Genomic DNA, 16,514 nt, shown 5'->3' on the forward strand with positions numbered 1-16,514 from the left:
TGTTTCCCTGTGCATATGTGAAGATACTTCTGCTTGCACACACACACACGCACACAGGAAAGAGGTGCATGGTTCTCAAATATCCAACAATGTCACCCTGCGGTGCTCTGACTGATTGCAGATAGAGTGGATTTCATGAATTACTGAAACTCTAGAGTTTAACAAACCCCTTGCCATGCCTTTCAGTTTCAGGGTGAAAAAAGGATGATGGAGAGTGGATGCATATGCCATGTTTGTGAAACGTCTGCTTCCTGGATGTGAACGTAAACAAAACGGATGCGTTCAAGAGCAGGGATGTCTGCACCGGTGTGGAATTATGTTGAAAACATCTTTACAAAGTGAAGGAGCTGCTATTGCTGTGATAAGGGCTGTGTTGTTGGTCACGATGCACTCCGATCCCAACTCCATAAGGCTATCTTTAAAATGTGAGAACCCACACAAACTCTGGAGGCACAACGTCCTGCTTTCCTGAGATGTGCAGGATACAACATTTATCAAAGATTAAATTATAAATGGAATAAAATGGATGTTGATATATTATTTCTTCTTATTTAAGTCCTACTCATAAAACCTCTGGAGAAACCCTACTATTTTTTTTTTTCTGAAAGTCATTTTGAGCCTTACTTAAATGTTTATGTTGGATTGGTCCCATTTCAAGTGAATATCCCAGATTTGCACTTATGCAGAACATTAGTACAAAACTCATCGAATTTAAATTCCGAGTGATACAGAGTTCTTGCTCTGAGAAATAATCTGGTTGCCTGGAATCAGCTGATTTCATGTTGGACCGGCCCGATTGGTAATCAACCATCGGAAACAAAGCCTAAGAAGAAACTTCTTGGAAGTAAAATGAGTTTTCTTTGAAGGTATTTCAGCAATTTCTTTAAGTTGGTGCCAACAAAATAACAAAAACCTGAACATAGCGCAGCAAAGAATAGTTCAAGGGATTGAACTGTTCAATCCCTTGAATAGTTCAATTCAAAAAACTGATGGGTGTCTTGGAAATCCCACAGTTAAGATCTTGGAGTTAAATCTACAGGGGAATGCAAACAGAGATTGATGTTGATAGTTACTATTGCTAACCAGGCTTATCTGTTGTATATATATATCTCTGCCCCGTATTCTGAAAGATTTTAGACATGTTTAGATGTTTAGTTATGCAGAGAGAAACAGCTTTGTAACTGTGATGCTTCTGAGAAGGCGTTGTTATATGTTGTTATAAATATTTTATTGCTTGGACAATTATGTCTTCAAGTTATGCAGAAATTGGGAAAAAGATACAGTTCTTGCAGATAAATCAAAAAGGTTTCCCTTTAAACTTTACAAATCGGTGACTGGAAATCAGTCGCACATCTAATTAATGTATAATCTTTTGCTTTGCAAAAGTATTTTCGTAATAACAAACAGCGTAAGACTGGACTGTTGTACTCACTCCCATAGGGGTTAGTGGGACGTCCATAGATCTGACTGTAGGCGTCCTCTGTGATCCCGTCATATGGCTCTTCCTCAAACTCCTCGTCATCATTCTGGTAGGATGTGGGGCTGTCTGTGGTGGGAAGGCTCGACTCTCCTGGGCTGGACCTTTCCGCACCTGTTCCTCCGCCTGCCCCGCTCCCGGCTCCTCCTCCAGTCGTTCCTTGAAGGTGGAAGGTAGGCATACCAGGAATGGCAGGCCCTCCAGCTGCTGTGTAGAAGGCCCTGGCCAACCGGCTCCCCAGCTCCGAGGTCGAAATCTTGGTTTGTGTTGAGGGTGTGGAAATCGGTGTTGGGTCACCCACTTCTATTTTGATTTTACGCTGCGGCAAGAGTAGGGCCGACGTAGACCAGCTTTGGGTTCCCAGAACGCTGGCTACTGACAGGCCGATACCATTATTGAGAGGACTCTGCGGCTCCGATCCCGTCTCCTCCAAGGACCCTGCAGTTTGCGAGTCACAGTGAGGTGAGCTTGCCTTAAACATTAGGTCCATGCCTCGTTCAACTATATGCTGAATCTGGAGGTAGCCAGCTGTGTACATGACAACCAGCTGTTCGCTCGCTGCCATCGTTAGCTTCCCTGTGTAGCAGAATGTGAGGATCTGCTCAAAGCAAGCAGGTGTGACTGAGGAAGGCAACTCAAACTGGGACTTGGTTGAGCTGCTGAAGAGGTCACGAAAGTAGAGGCTGCTGGCTGCCAAAACGGCCCGGTGGGCTTTAAAAGCCTGACCTGGTTCAGACAGAGAGGGACGTTAAAAACATTTCTGCAAAATTCACTAATTAATAATAATAATAATAATAATAATAATAATAATAAAAATCCAGCTTACTCACCTTTTACCAATATGGATACGTCACAGTGATGTCCCAGCAGCCGCTGCTCATTGAGGGAGCCCAGAACCGTGGCTCCAAAATTCGGGATCTCCACATGGAGCAGCTGGGACATGTTGACCGAAGGGGGAGAGGAAGATGGGCTTTCAGATTTTCACTCTTCCACCAAGAAAGACATCTGTAAAATCAAAACAGGCAAAACAAAAAATGTATGGAGGACATCTTTTAGCAAGAAAAAAAAAAAAAAAGTTAAAAAAAATGTGTGAAATATGAATAGATTTGCCAGAGGGAGAGAGAGAGAGAGAGAGATACAAGGAGCGATAACTGAGAGGAGGAAGCAAAGACTGAAAACTGAGATGGAATTAAGTGAGAAAACGAATACAGTTGAGGGAGAAGTGAGAGGAGTGTGAAAGAAAGATGGATATGCGAAGACAGTGGGTGAGAGATTCAGACAGGAGAGAGGAAGGAGGAGCCAAGTCACTCCACAGGAGAAAAAAAAAAATGAATACAACGCCATGCCTACTGTATGAGAAATGTTGTGAAACCTCTTAAGGCTATGTTGTTTGAGATGACTTTTAATTCCTGGAAACCTCAGGCTCATTCCATGTATTGCTTGTCATGCATGAACAGCAGTTTCCCTGCAGCTTGGACCTTGATGGCCTGGAAGATAGCCTTGACAATAACTTTTTTTTTTTTTTTTCCCTCAGCAACAAAACCCACTGAGTACGGACAGTTTTTCATGTCAGAGTTCATAGATTCTCCTTCATTTTGCTGACGCTACATCTTTGTCAGCATTTGCTCCCCTTATAAGCTTCGGATAGACAGATTTTCTATTTACGCGTTAACGCCGACAGTTCCTTGAATTCCTTCACAGTCCATTCTCCAGGAAAACTTGCACCTTCATTACTTCCATGAACCTTGTATCATTGTCTTTGTCTCTCCACCTACCCACACACACGCGCACACACACGCACACACATACATATACGCAGTAGTTTCATTATTGAGCAATGCTGCAGAGCTGTTTCCAGGAATACAAACTGAAAAAAATGTCACCGCCTCTTTAACACACAGACACACACACACAAACACACAAAGCCTCTCTCTCTCTCTCTCCCTCCCTTTCTCTCTCTGTCTCCCACTTCATGAACTCCATACAGACACACATGCACTCTGGCTTACTTACATAAAAGCGTGCATGCATACACAGATACACAGGCGCAGGCAGTGTAGGCTGCATAGGGAAATTACTGTGTAACCTGGCACCTAAGCACTCACCTGGAGGAAAACAGCACATCATAACTTTTCCTCTGCTAACACGCAGAAATACTGCTCACCGTTAGCACAGACAGTTCTGAGTTTTCTGCTTTAAGCAGAGTCGGGGGCAGGACAGATGAGGAGTAGTACAGACAGCGAGAAGAGCACTCTGATGTTTCCCCTCCGTTTGGCCAGCTCCCGCTTTCACCTAAAGTGTCTGCCTTAGAGAAGCTTCTATGACTTTTTTTTTTTCCTCCTCTTCCTGCCTCCTATCTTTGTGTCCTCCAAGACCCCATTCTCTCTGCTCGCGGTCTGCTCCAGCCCCGTCTCAATGCCTCCTTATCATTATCTCTCCTTGCTTTCTACTCTCTGAGGGCTGAATTCAACAAGTGCTGCTGTACAGAGGGAAGAGAGGAGCAAGAGAATATAGAGGAGAGAGAGAGAGCGAGAGAAGAGGGAAGAGCAGGGCGAATCAATGATGAAAGGAGTGGGAGGCTGGGTCGGTGAGTGTGTGTGTGTGCATGTGTCTGCGCGCGTGTCTGATCAATGCAGTATCTATACGTCGCAGGGAGTGGGAGGGAGAGAAAAACACAGGCTACAGTTACAGACCGAGACAGCGACTGGGCAGAGAGAAAGTTCGACGGAGGGAGGGGAGAGTTGAGACAGAGAGAAAGTCATTTGAGGACAATACGAGCAGGGAAAGACAATTAGATTGAAGCAACTTCTGCCACATGCCCCTTAACACGGATGTCTATACGGTGCGACAGAGCAGAGGGAGGGGAATGACTCAGACGAAAGAGAAATGAGAGAAGCCTGCAGAGGTCGTGAACACTGTTAATTAATTAGACACGGAATAGTGAAACTTCTGAATTGCCGCTTTGACGCAAGTCTGGAGAGAATGCATCATTCCTTCACTCAGCCAGCCGTTAAACTGGAAGGTTTGAAAAGTTTGCCGAGAGGTGTTTTCCACTTTTTGAGACAATAGCGGGGGACAAATAAAGAGAGAGGTTTCTTCTTTTTTTTTTTTTTACTTTTCAGCAAGTGTCGTGTATGTTCTCTGAATCATGCCAGGACATCTCTTGCCAAAACACCCACACACAACCAGAGCAAAGCACTGTCTCCACACAAGCCCTATTTTGCACATGAATTGATAAATTAAATGATTAATTTACACCTCCGCTTTGGTAGCTCTGCTTATTTAGGTGGCATTTCTCTGCTTCTGCTTTTTCTTTTTTTTGCCAGCACAAAAAAAAAGAAGAAAAAAACCCCAAAAAAAACGGCCTCCATAGATGTCGCTTGACGTGGATGAGAGAGGAGAGGAGACGGATGTTGCAGCTGGTGACAGGACAACGGCAACGAGAAGCTCAGAACCGGAGACTATGAGTTCCACGAAGATCTGTGTGGGAGGCTTAAAAAAATGCTAATTGCTTTGACGGATGTGCAACAAATGTATTATTGTATTTGTGTAAACGCATATTGCCTGCAAAAGTATTCACACCCTTGCAACTTTATCATATTTGAGCAGCTATAAGGCTCAACTATATTTGGATTTAATGTAAAAGACCAACATAAGGCGGCGCATAATTGTGCACGAGAATGAAAAGGAAAACTGCTTTTTAAAACTTTCATTTGCATTCGTTGCCACTGTGGCAATACTTTGTAAAACCACTTTTTCAGTGCAATTACAGTGGAATTTTTTTTAGGCCAATGTCACTAACAGGTGTTCTCCAGATCAGTTACATCAACTGATTTCCTCAAAGCGGAGGAGCGGTGACTGTACAAAGTTCCCCCCAAACGGCGAAGTCCCTCACCTTGTCTCTTCTCTTAGAACCAGCCTACAGAGGAAACTCACTTAAATCACTGTATCAGTGATCTCGTTCTTCCGGTAATGAGCCATAGCTTATGACAATAGGTGACCGACTCCTAAATCCTGAGCCTCACTTTGTCGCTCAGCTCTTTCTCCACTCACCATTGCAGGCTGGAGAAATACTGCAGAAGAGACACAAATCCATCCATCAATAAATCTCCTGATCCGTCCTGCCATCGCTGAACCATTGCCCCAGACTTGATATTTAAGTCTGGAGTTTGACTGGGTCAATCTTTTATCAAACCATTCCACTGGAAGTCCAGCGGTTGGTTTAGGGTCACCATGCTCAAAGTTTGACCTTACTTCCCACTTGTTTTCTGTAACAGGTTTACTTCCACTATTTCAAATATTTAATCCATCCAACTTCTCTTCAACTCTGACCAGCCTTCATGTCCATGCTGACGGAAGACCTTCCCACAACATGGTGATGCCATCACCTTATTTCCCAGTAGGCTGACGCACATGAATTGTGCAACTTTTCTGTGTGATGTGTAGGGTAGCATTTTGCATGTAGGTCAGAAAAGTTTAACTCTGGCCCCCTTATGACCAGATTATGTTGTTGGACATTTGCTAAGCTCCCAACGTGGCTCGGCAAATGTTTAATTTAGGACTTGTTGTTGGATGTCTTTCAACAATGACTTTATCTTGCCAAACTTACATAGTGACCAGATTTCTTGAGTTGGAAGACTATTAGTTTTCTTGTCAACAGCTCCTCCAAAGTTACCTTGGGTGTCTTGGCTCTCTATGTCTGGCCTTTCATCTCAGACGGGCAGTCGTGCATCGGTAGACTTGCAGCACTGCAATGCATCCTCCCACTTTTTATAGCTTAAAAAGACATGCAAAATCATAAATAATTTCCTTTCATGTCACATGAACTGCTTTGATATGATCTATTAAATGGAAACCCAATAAAATACAAAACGTAAGAACGGTTGCAAGGCAGCATACACACAAAAGTTGCAATTCTTGCATGCTAGCTTAAAACCGAGAGGCATGATGGAAACGGCTCCATCTAAAGAAATGTTAGGAGATGAGAGCAATCACGACCTTCAGAATCTCATTCCATCTTTTTTCCTTTGAATATGGAACATTAAAATAAATAAATAAAACGCTGACGCAGAGCACTTTTCTTTTTTTTTTTTTTTTACATCGGAGCGCATTCCCTGAAAGTGTCAAGACACTCATTTCACTCTCTGCCAAAGTAACCTCAGGTGGAGAAAGTTGCACTTTAAACTGAGCAAACTTTTACTCTCCTCAGTCGCAGCGGAAACATGAAAGTGAAGATATCACCGAGGGTTGAATACAGTGAGTCAGTGAGTTTGGTTGGGAGAGCTTAGCCACAGAGTGTGTGGTATCTGCACGCCACATATAGGCACACATGAGTGAGCTCACACAAAAAAAGCTCTGTGAAACGCCGGAGAAACAAATCCGCAAACATGCTAATGCAAACAGACATAAACTCAGTCCCCTGCGCTTTCTCTCTCTAACACACACACACACACACGCACGCACACGCACACACACACACACACAAACACGGTCAGGTAATCTCCCCTTGCACACTCAGCAATACACATTCTGTTTGTCTGTGTGTCTGTCCCATTGGGATGCTGCCAGACTGCTTGTCCACTCGTCTGTCTATTGGTTATTGTTACTATTGTGTCCTTACATTGCCTCTTGCCCACCCCCCACCCCCCAGCACACCCTCCCTTTTTTCCTACCCTTCCCATCCTGCATACCACGTACCCACTGTCTCTCTGCCAATTAATGCACACAGGGCTGCATTGCAGTGAGGTTGGCGCGTGCCACGGCAGCAAGCACAGTACAGAGTCTACAGACATGCATGTACGTGCCAGCCAGGCAGAGCGGGAAGGAGAGGATGGAGGGAGGGATTGGAGGAGGGGAGGGGGAGAGGGGGGTTGGAGCAGAAAGGGAAAAGGAGTAAGAGGGAGGGGGGGGGGAGAGAAAGAGCAAAGGAGAGTGAGCAGCGAATATGTTGAGTCAGGCAGACAGGACAGTGGAGTGCCACATAGCACATATACAGAGACACATAGCTGCATATTTATGCAAATGTATGCCAGAATGAATAAGAAACAGGAACACATGCATTACAGAGGAAAATGTGCAAAAGAAAAATGCAAGGTGCACATGTGCATTTACACACACAAGAATTGACAGGCAAATTCCAACGAAATCTGTGTGTCAAAACTTTTGCTCCCATTACCCGAGGAGAGTTTGCTTTCCCATCTTCGAACTTTCTAGCAAATTAAGACACATTTTAATAATCATCATCCTTATATGACCGACTCTGACTTCTGGCACTTTGCCTGTGCAGACATTTTGTGATTTAAAAAAAAAAAAAATATATATATATATATATTTTGTTTTATAAACTCGACTAAAACGCTACCCCGATTGCGTTCTGTCTGCTTTCTTCGAAATGTGTTGCATCCATTTCTAATTAGGGACTCATACCTACGCACAGTGTTATTAAGTGTAGCAGCAGGTCCAGCCTTATCTGAATAATACGAAGACACGAGAGGATCCTCCAGATGGCAAACAAACACATGCACAATCACGCATACACTCGCAGATTTTAATTACCAGTTCTACTGTAGCTGAATAAATGACAATAGGGTAAGGGTTAAGCTCAAACTAACTCAAGTTACAGTCTTTTTTGGGGCTATTTTTGAATAATTCGAGTGAGTTCAATCTTAAAGTAAAGAGGGTCTCACACAATGGAGACGGAGTGAAAACCTACCCACAACTCCAACAATTATCTCTGAAGGACATGCAGAGACATAACAGCATCGATTAATGTCTCATTTCAAGTGCAAGAACCAATGCAACGAGCGAACCGCGTGAAAAGTTTCATGTGAGCCTGAACAAAAGCAGAGCCCTCTGCTCTTGCTTATGTTGCTTCTATACAATCTCAATATGAACAGTCCCCTCGTTATAAATATTCAGATCCTGCAGTTGTTCTCATGTCTAAAGTGTACCAGACAACAGATTCTATCCACGTTGAGAAGGCAACGCTCCCTGGCAACAGTTCTACCAATCGGGACCGAGCAGGCGTCTGCCTGAGTCTGTCTGAGTATCATTATGGGATGTCGGTGAGAGAAAGCGAGAGAGAGAGAGAGACTCCTTGCCTTTGCTTATAGTGTAACTGTCTGTCTATAGACCCTGCTGGGTAAAGTTGTCTCCACATAGCTGGGAAAAAAAAAAAAAAGGGAAAAACATCTAAATAAACTGCTATGATTCATGCAGTTACGTAATAAAGAGGCAACTATGAAATGATTTGTTGTGGGCTGAACATTGTCTGCCATCTCTCCACTTGCATTCACTCAATATGCACCAATTATATGCGCTGACGATGTGGGCTTATCTTGTGTCTGAGGAGAAGAAAAAAAAAAAAAGACACTTTCAGTTTAGACCAATGAAAGAATGCTGTCTGAGACGACACAACAATCGTGCTATGATAATGCGTTCACTTTTAAAAGCCGAAGTCAGCAAGGGTTTTATGTACAATTGTCACCTTAATTAACTTATTTTTCTCTTAACTGAATTCATAGCTGAATGAATCTAACCCCTGCTGTGTCTTTGTTTTGTCTGGGTCACAAAGCTAGGCTGTAGAGTTAGAGTTTAGACACTTTGTGTTATGGGAGCAAGGTGTTTCTCTTTTTCCTGCATCCCAAAAGTAGATAGATTTGACTGGTTTTCAAAAAAAAAAAAAAAGAACAAACTTGCTTAGTCATATTTGCCAAATGCCAAGAAGAAGTAACCTAAGCAAATACAAAAAAGTAGTGACCAATGGTGATGTCATTTATTAAAAGTAAAAAGAAATAAAATAAAATAAAATAAAATAAAACCCTTGTCTGAAAGTACAGTTGACTCCCTTGGTAAATCACGTATCTAGAGTGATTAAAGAAATTTTTTTTTTTTGTTCACATTTACCTGCCTTTCCCCTAAAACTGTGAAATCTCTAAAATACAGCCTGGCTGAAAGCACTGAAGCAGGATAAAAAAAAAATCTCAAAAAGCAACACTTCATACCCTGATCTTAAGAAATTCAAGAACAGATAAGAAACTAAATCCCTAGAAAGGGTTATATTGTCATTTTCAAAGCTTTGGGACTCCAGCAGACCACAGCAAGAGCCATTATCCACGCATGGAGAAAGTATGGAACAGTGGTGAATCTTTTCAGCCTTGAAACAATTTGACAATTCACCCAGGAGATCACAAAGGAACCTATAGCAACGTCTGCAACGACAGCATGCATGATTCGACAGGAAGAGAGATTGGTCAAAAACTGCATCCATGGGAGATCCGAGCTGCGAACCTCCGGTCAAAAGAACATAAAGGCCTGTTTCCATTTTACAGAAAAACATCCCAATGATCCTCAAAACTTTTAGGAAACTAATTTGTTGACAGATGGGCCAAAAATGCAGAGTTTTTGGAAGGAGTTCTTTCCATTACATCTGGGCGAACATCTGACTCCATTTTAGTAAATGAATACTTATCTTCCATGGTTGTGGTAGATTGAAGCTGATTCGCGTCTTCAAATTTGGTGAGTTGTACTCACTACATTTTGTGAGTAAACCTAATCAAGGATCAAGATTTAAACCTGTTTTGCAGACTTGTGTGGTTTCCAAATGAAGTAGGTCAGTCAAGCACTAGCGCTGAGACACTGCACCCATTTCTTTTAAAGACACCTTGGTGACTTTTGAAAGCACAGAAATTTAGACTGATTCAGAGCTTAATTCTTATAATTCAAAGAGCACAAATGAGAGGTTTAATGACGGATTTGCTCAGGATATGAGAGTTTTGACATATTTTGAAAAAAAAAAAAAAAAAAAAACTAAGCATGCCCAACTTTACTTTCCACAAATGAACAAAGAGTTTTACTGATCACAATCCACCATCATCACAGGACATTTTGATTTATTTTTCATACTCATTTTAAATGCTCACTTTCTGTGTTTTTTTACAACTAAAATTAGTTTTTGTCAGTCTCCAGCTGCATTTAAATAATAACGTATAAGCATCCAGTTCAGGTTTGATCAGTTCAAGCATACTAGATTTTTTTCTTTTGAACAAAACATTTTTACTTGAACTGTTTAAACTCAACCCTGACAAACAAAAACTTGTGCGGTCAAAATAATCAAACTTTTAAATGGATCAATAAAAAACTTTTTTTTATTTTTTTTTTATGTAATCTGAGCTGTTTCCATCCTCTCACGTTGGCACATTGGCAGGGCTGTGGACAAACAGATGCTCAGGCCCTTCCCAGTAGCAGCTTGTTGACTGATCATAAAAAAAAAAAACCTAAGCGTTGTTAGGCGTTAACAATTTGCAAGTCATAGTATTCTCATCACTTAGATCATTAGTAAGTCATATTTTCTCCCCGTCAGTTTCCTTCTTCTACTGCACACCAAAAATTATTCCACATAACTAAAAATGGTGTGGACTACTTCAGTGCTTTTGTAGTCAAGTGTTGTTGGCCAGTCAGAGGAATTATGACTTCCTTCTTCCCTCAAGATAAATGTCTCAAAGACGTTTATGCTGGGTGAAAGCATAAAGCATTCCCCTTCACACCCAAGGCTCATAATAACAGCTTAGCATGTCATACGCAGCTGGTGGTGGATCCAGTTCAAAATAAGACTACAGGAGTTGAAGGATGTGGCTCTTAATTAAATAATAAGGTCCAGAACTTACACAAATACCTGAAACACAAAGTACTGCTTAAGAGAACCAGAAACCACGAATGAACAGCAGAGGGTCCAGGAAGGAACGGAGGAAATACGCAGGCCTGAAACGTCCAGAAGAGCTGATTGGTAGAAACCAGGACCAGGTGAGTTTAATCAACAGTTAGAGAGTCGCTGGAGACGAGCCAGCCCAAAAGGCTGAGCGCCACAAGACGAATGATACAGATAAATGAGAAAGTCATAGAAGAACATGTCATAAACATGGGCTAAACCAGGATGTCAAGTGAAACACAAATGAACAAAGCAAAAAAAAAAAAAAAAAATCAATAAAAAATAAATAAATAAAAAATTACTGAACCCAAGAACCAGAATGCAACTTGGTCAAAATACGCCTTTTATCAGGTTGTTTTTATAAGTAAGACAGATGGTGAGATGAGGACAGATTCAAGCTGTTACTATTTTTTTTTCAGTCAATCATTCCCTCATCATGTGTTGCCCAAGGGAAGCAGTTGATTTTAGCTGATAGAAAAAAAAAAGTTGCCTTCCAAAGTCATTAAAATCTACAAACCACATGAAAGCAGGACAATGTTCCACTCAAGATATTTTTATGGAGCAATTTTTAAAAGCCAAAAAAGATCAAAAGCTAAGAGTTTGCAACAAACTAAGCTGCGGCTGATAATTTCTGGAATTAAGAAGTATTTTGTCACAGTTTAAAACAGATAAAAAAAATAATAAAAAACTCAAAGAGAGACCATTTACAATTTGAGTGGTTCTCTTAGAGGCAAAGACATTCTTAATGCCTTGTTCTTGGCATTTATTAGGATAAAATCAATTTAGTGGTTGCTACCCCAGACCGAACTGGAGTGCATGCTCAGTTGAACGTTGGCAGACATTTGGATGTCACTCCAAATGCACTTGAACATACATGACAGACTACGGGCACACAAGGGAAAGTTAGACAAAGTGACGCTGAAGAGCGAGACGGATTAAAAGGCACACGAGAGCAGTAGTCTTAAATGAGAGCGGAGACAAGGTGACTCTGAGAGCGGGCAAAGTAAGAATTCAAGGAGATGGGAAGAAAGAGGTAGTGGGAGTGGAGGATGTTAGCAGAAAACAAGAAAAGAGAAGCTGACATAGCACAGTCACAGTGAAAACAGAGTTAGAAAAGAACAGGGAAATGAGGCAGAATCACACAATTGGATAAATGTTAAAAGAGTTGAGAAACTCATCTGATGGGAAGGGACAAGCACGAAAACAGGGTAAGTTTTATTTGTCACCAACGTCTGGAGTAACAGGCGAAGCTCATTAAGTTGCACAACGAGGCCAAACCAACGAGCATCTACACGGGATCCATTTTTAGGTGGAGCGACATTTTGCACATGACAAATGATAAGAAAGCAAAAAGAGGATGGCATGAGAAGAACAGCTAGGTTGTGTGCAGATTTTTGTAATATCGAGCACAAGTTGCAGCACCGCGGGGGCCTGAGGGTCATTCCAGTTTGCAGCAACACGTCCTACAAAGATATTTTGAATCACCACTGACACAAGACCAAAAACTCCCTAAAGTTACGGCTTTAAGGGAAGCCATACGTCAGCAGCACAAGAAGAAAAGTAAGGAAGAGAAAGGCCTCCAGTCGTTCCAGTCGTTGATTAAATGAGTGAAGTTTCAGTATGAACCAAGTCATAGCTGCCATGCGACATGTCTTCTTTTAAGGCGGATTTTAACTAAAAAGTATACGTATGTACATGCCGGCAGTCTCATGGCTGCCATGTGACGGTTAGGAGTCAAATATATACTGCATGAATATTTTCAATAAGCCTCAGGGGCTTCATTTCATGCTGGCGCACAGAAAATGATGAAACTATGCTTCGCTTTTGCCAGCACATGGAATGATGCGCTGCTGTTGCCGACAAAGTATAATTTTTAAGTGGCTCAGGAAGTTTTCTTTTTTTCTTCTTCTTCTTCTACCTTTGCCAATTTTATAACTTGTTTTTTCTCTATCAACTGTCTGTGGAGATAGTTATCAAATGAATAAATATGGCACTTGTAAGTGTGACTGGCATGTAAGAGTTTAGACTTGGGCTCAAGAGCATTTGTTGTCCCCCAAAATCTCCCTTTTTATTATTATTATTATTATTATTATTATTCAACAAATTGATGCTTTGCAAACCCTGTATTTTAATGGCTTAAAAAATGTTTTAATTAGATTCTTGAAGGTTGTTTTAATTTTTGAATCTTCTTATGAGTAACACATACTTTAACTGATTGAAAACATTTATGCCAAAGCTGAGCTTCTAACCTCACTTTCAATTTTCAAACAGCAAGCTATCATTCTTCTTAGTGTCTTGTTATGTTAGTGTCACGTTACAGGCTTTGTATAAATATTTTGGATATGTTTTCTGTCTGTACGGATGAAGATCATTGTAGAAATAACATGTTCAACAGGAACCTTTTAGAAATAAAGAACATATACGTAGATTCCGTCTTTAATCTGCGAAAGCTGCTTTTCTGCAGATCCCTTCGAGATGTCCCGACCCACTGGCATAGTCAAAATAACCTTATTATTCCATAAGCATTTTAATTAGTTTAGAAAATGTCTTGAATGTTACGGTGCGCTTCATAAACCTTCCTTTTAGTCTGTTATTGGGGAGCAGAATTAGCAAAGTTCAACTTATGCTATCTGTCCATTATATAGACAGCATGCCACGCTAACAACTAAACCTTAAATATGCCTGAAAAATCCCAATAAAGCTGAAACTTCAACAGCCGATAAAGACAATATTTAGTGGCTTGAAATGATAGCACTAATTTGCATTTGAATTAACCAAGTTGCACAGTTCTATTTTATGAAAATAAATAAATAAAAAAGCTGAGAATTTATCCAGTTTTGTTTGCCTGCGAAGCTATGTGCATGACAGCCGATGAGTCTAAAACAAAGTGAACTAAACATGACACATGCTTCACCCTTGGCCCCACAGTTAGGATATTGCAGCTCTGCCTTGTGACTCCGCTTTGACAAGGACGTCGGTTTTACTCCTTGGGGGGGAGCTTTGGTGTGCATCTCCGAGGTGCTCATTTCCAAACAGCCATTACGCCACTGCAGGGAGCCTGTTGGCTTACGAAAGAGATAATTGGCTGTACAGTTTTTTGGATGTTTGCTATTTAGAAGCTTGATAATTTATTTCAGCGAGTACAGTTATGAAAGCAGGTGTGCCGTTGTTCTTAGCATGCTTTAGCACAAGACAGCTGATCACAGAGAACGCTGAAAAACACTGAATTTGTTTACACATTTAATTAGTTAAAACAGGGTCCAAAGATATATATATATATATATATATATATATATATATATATATATATATATATATATATATATATATATATATCCAATTGTTGTGAATGAGAGCTTCGTTGTTTCCTTAAGCAACTAAAGAGTATTTAATATCGAACAGTAATTCTTTGTATAAGTGCTCTTAATAAGGAAATACATCTGAAAAGAAATCTCTGGTGTGAAACATTTGCTTGTTTTTTTTTCCTTTTTGACAAAATGACATACAGGAAATTAAGGATAAGATGTTCAGGACCCTTTAAAAGCCTTAAAATAAATTAAATGTTTTTAATGCATAATCTTAGATAAAGTTTTTCTTTTAATTTGAGCTTTGGAGATTTTTTTTTGTTTTTTACCATCTTCCTTTGTGTGGATAATGGACTTGGGTTCTCATCCAAACTTGTCTGTCATGGATCCAGCTGTAATTATTACTCTGACTGAAGATATGGGCATATTTTGATGATTAATAATATTTTGTAGCCACTTTCTGACTCCCTCATTTACGGAGTCCTCCAGGGGACATGGGGAATTTTTCTTTCTTTTGCGTTCCCTCGCAAAACTTTTGCGTCCCTTGCAATAATCTACTGATCAGTTCATGCGGTATAACTGAATACTGTAAGCCTTTTTTACGGTGGCCGCCGTACTTTCTGCTTTAATATAAGCTTGTGTAAGGTTTTTACATGGACTATTGAGTTATTATCGCGGGGCAATAAGTCATCTGATTGTGTCTCTGTTGTGTTCGTCTGAATGGTTTAAAGCTCTGCTTTCAGTGCCGTTCCATCTTAGCCTTAACAGACATAAACATGCGGTAAATAAATCGATTTTCAATCAGTTTTTTGCACCAAAGCGTTAATAATAATAAACAAGTCTTCACTGAGGTTCTATAAGAGCCATATGAATGAAATAAGTAATTACTGGTATGACAGGAGCAACAGCTTTGGGCGATGTGGGCGTCACTGTCAAGTACGAATCGGAAGGTTACTGGCTGCTGGCTCTGTGTGTATGAGGAAACGGGTGAGCAGGGTGGTCAGTCCTCGCAAAGTGTGGAGCATGATAATCAAAATTAAATAAATTGATAATTGTGACAGAACAAAGAAGATGTTTGGAGTTGATTGATACACGTACAGATGAGATTCCCCGAGTTAACCCAGTGCGGCCGTCTACCACCATTAGTTTGCTGTGTTTTATAATAATAAATCGCGTTTATTATTATTAACACTTTGGTGCAAAAAAACTGATTGAAAATCGATTTATTTACTGCATGTTTATGTCTGTTAAGGCTCAGATGGAACGGCACTGAAAGCAGCCCTTTAAACCATTCAGACTACGAACACAATGGAGACACAATCAGATGACTTATTGCCCGCGATAATAACTCAGAAAAACCTTATAAGCTTGTATTAAAGCAGAAAGTACGGCGGCCACCGTAAAAAAGGCTTACAGTATTCAGTTATGCCGCATGAACTGATCAGTAGATTATTGCGAAGGAACGCAAAGGAAAAAAAAATCCCCATGTCCCATGGAGGGCTCCGTACTCTTTCCCATTTTGAAAAGTAAAAAAAACAACAACAAAAAACATGTCTGACACTCTTATAGTTATATCCCAAAAACCAGAAAGTTGTGGATTACTACTTAAAGACTTCCAAGAAACTTCTAAAAAGTAAAATATGCACTAAAAATGCTTCAATTACATTCATTCTGTGGAATGTTTCCAATGGACTTAAGTAAATATTTCAATTAAATCAGTAAATGTCACAGCAGTGACAAGTATTTGTTAGCATAGGATGTTTTCCTACATAACATAACTAAAATTGAGGCAGTTTTTTTTTTTTTTACTGTGAGATAAATCTCTATACACTTTAAGACTTTTTACTCATCATTACCAGAAGTGATAAAATTGTATTTAATGAGGGCTGTTGACTTGGAAAATGTCAATCACATTCTTCACGTTAACAGCCCTCTGAACCTAGTTGCAATATGACATCTATCAGCTCAAATCGCAACCAACAAAAAGCCCCTAACTCCCTGCTTATCGTAAGAAACCCAAAGACAA

The 16,514-nt window shown here is 40.5% G+C and overlaps 1 protein-coding gene and 1 long non-coding RNA gene across 2 annotated transcripts in view; one reads left to right on the plus strand and one right to left on the minus strand.

The window, feature by feature from the left end:
* Positions 1-16,514, minus strand: part of nacc2 (NACC family member 2) — a 41,539-nt gene that overhangs the window by 13,819 nt on the left and 11,206 nt on the right. Inside the window, exons 2-3 of the mRNA XM_014999809.2 lie at positions 2,308-2,482; positions 1,433-2,203 (exon numbers count right to left, since the gene is read on the minus strand). Coding sequence (XP_014855295.1) covers positions 1,433-2,203; positions 2,308-2,419 — 883 coding nt within the window. The 5' untranslated portion in view covers positions 2,420-2,482. The remainder of the gene's footprint in view (positions 1-1,432; positions 2,204-2,307; positions 2,483-16,514) is intronic.
* On the plus strand, positions 1,803-5,183 carry LOC148155989 (uncharacterized). The gene is made up of 2 exons (XR_015764869.1): positions 1,803-1,939; positions 4,804-5,183. It is a non-coding gene; the product is annotated as an uncharacterized LOC148155989 (long non-coding RNA).

Source organism: Poecilia mexicana, unplaced genomic scaffold (genome assembly GCF_051168715.1).
Source record: "Poecilia mexicana isolate PSO_F unplaced genomic scaffold, ASM5116871v1 scaffold_12, whole genome shotgun sequence".
NCBI classification, from domain to species: domain Eukaryota; kingdom Metazoa; phylum Chordata; class Actinopteri; order Cyprinodontiformes; family Poeciliidae; genus Poecilia; species Poecilia mexicana.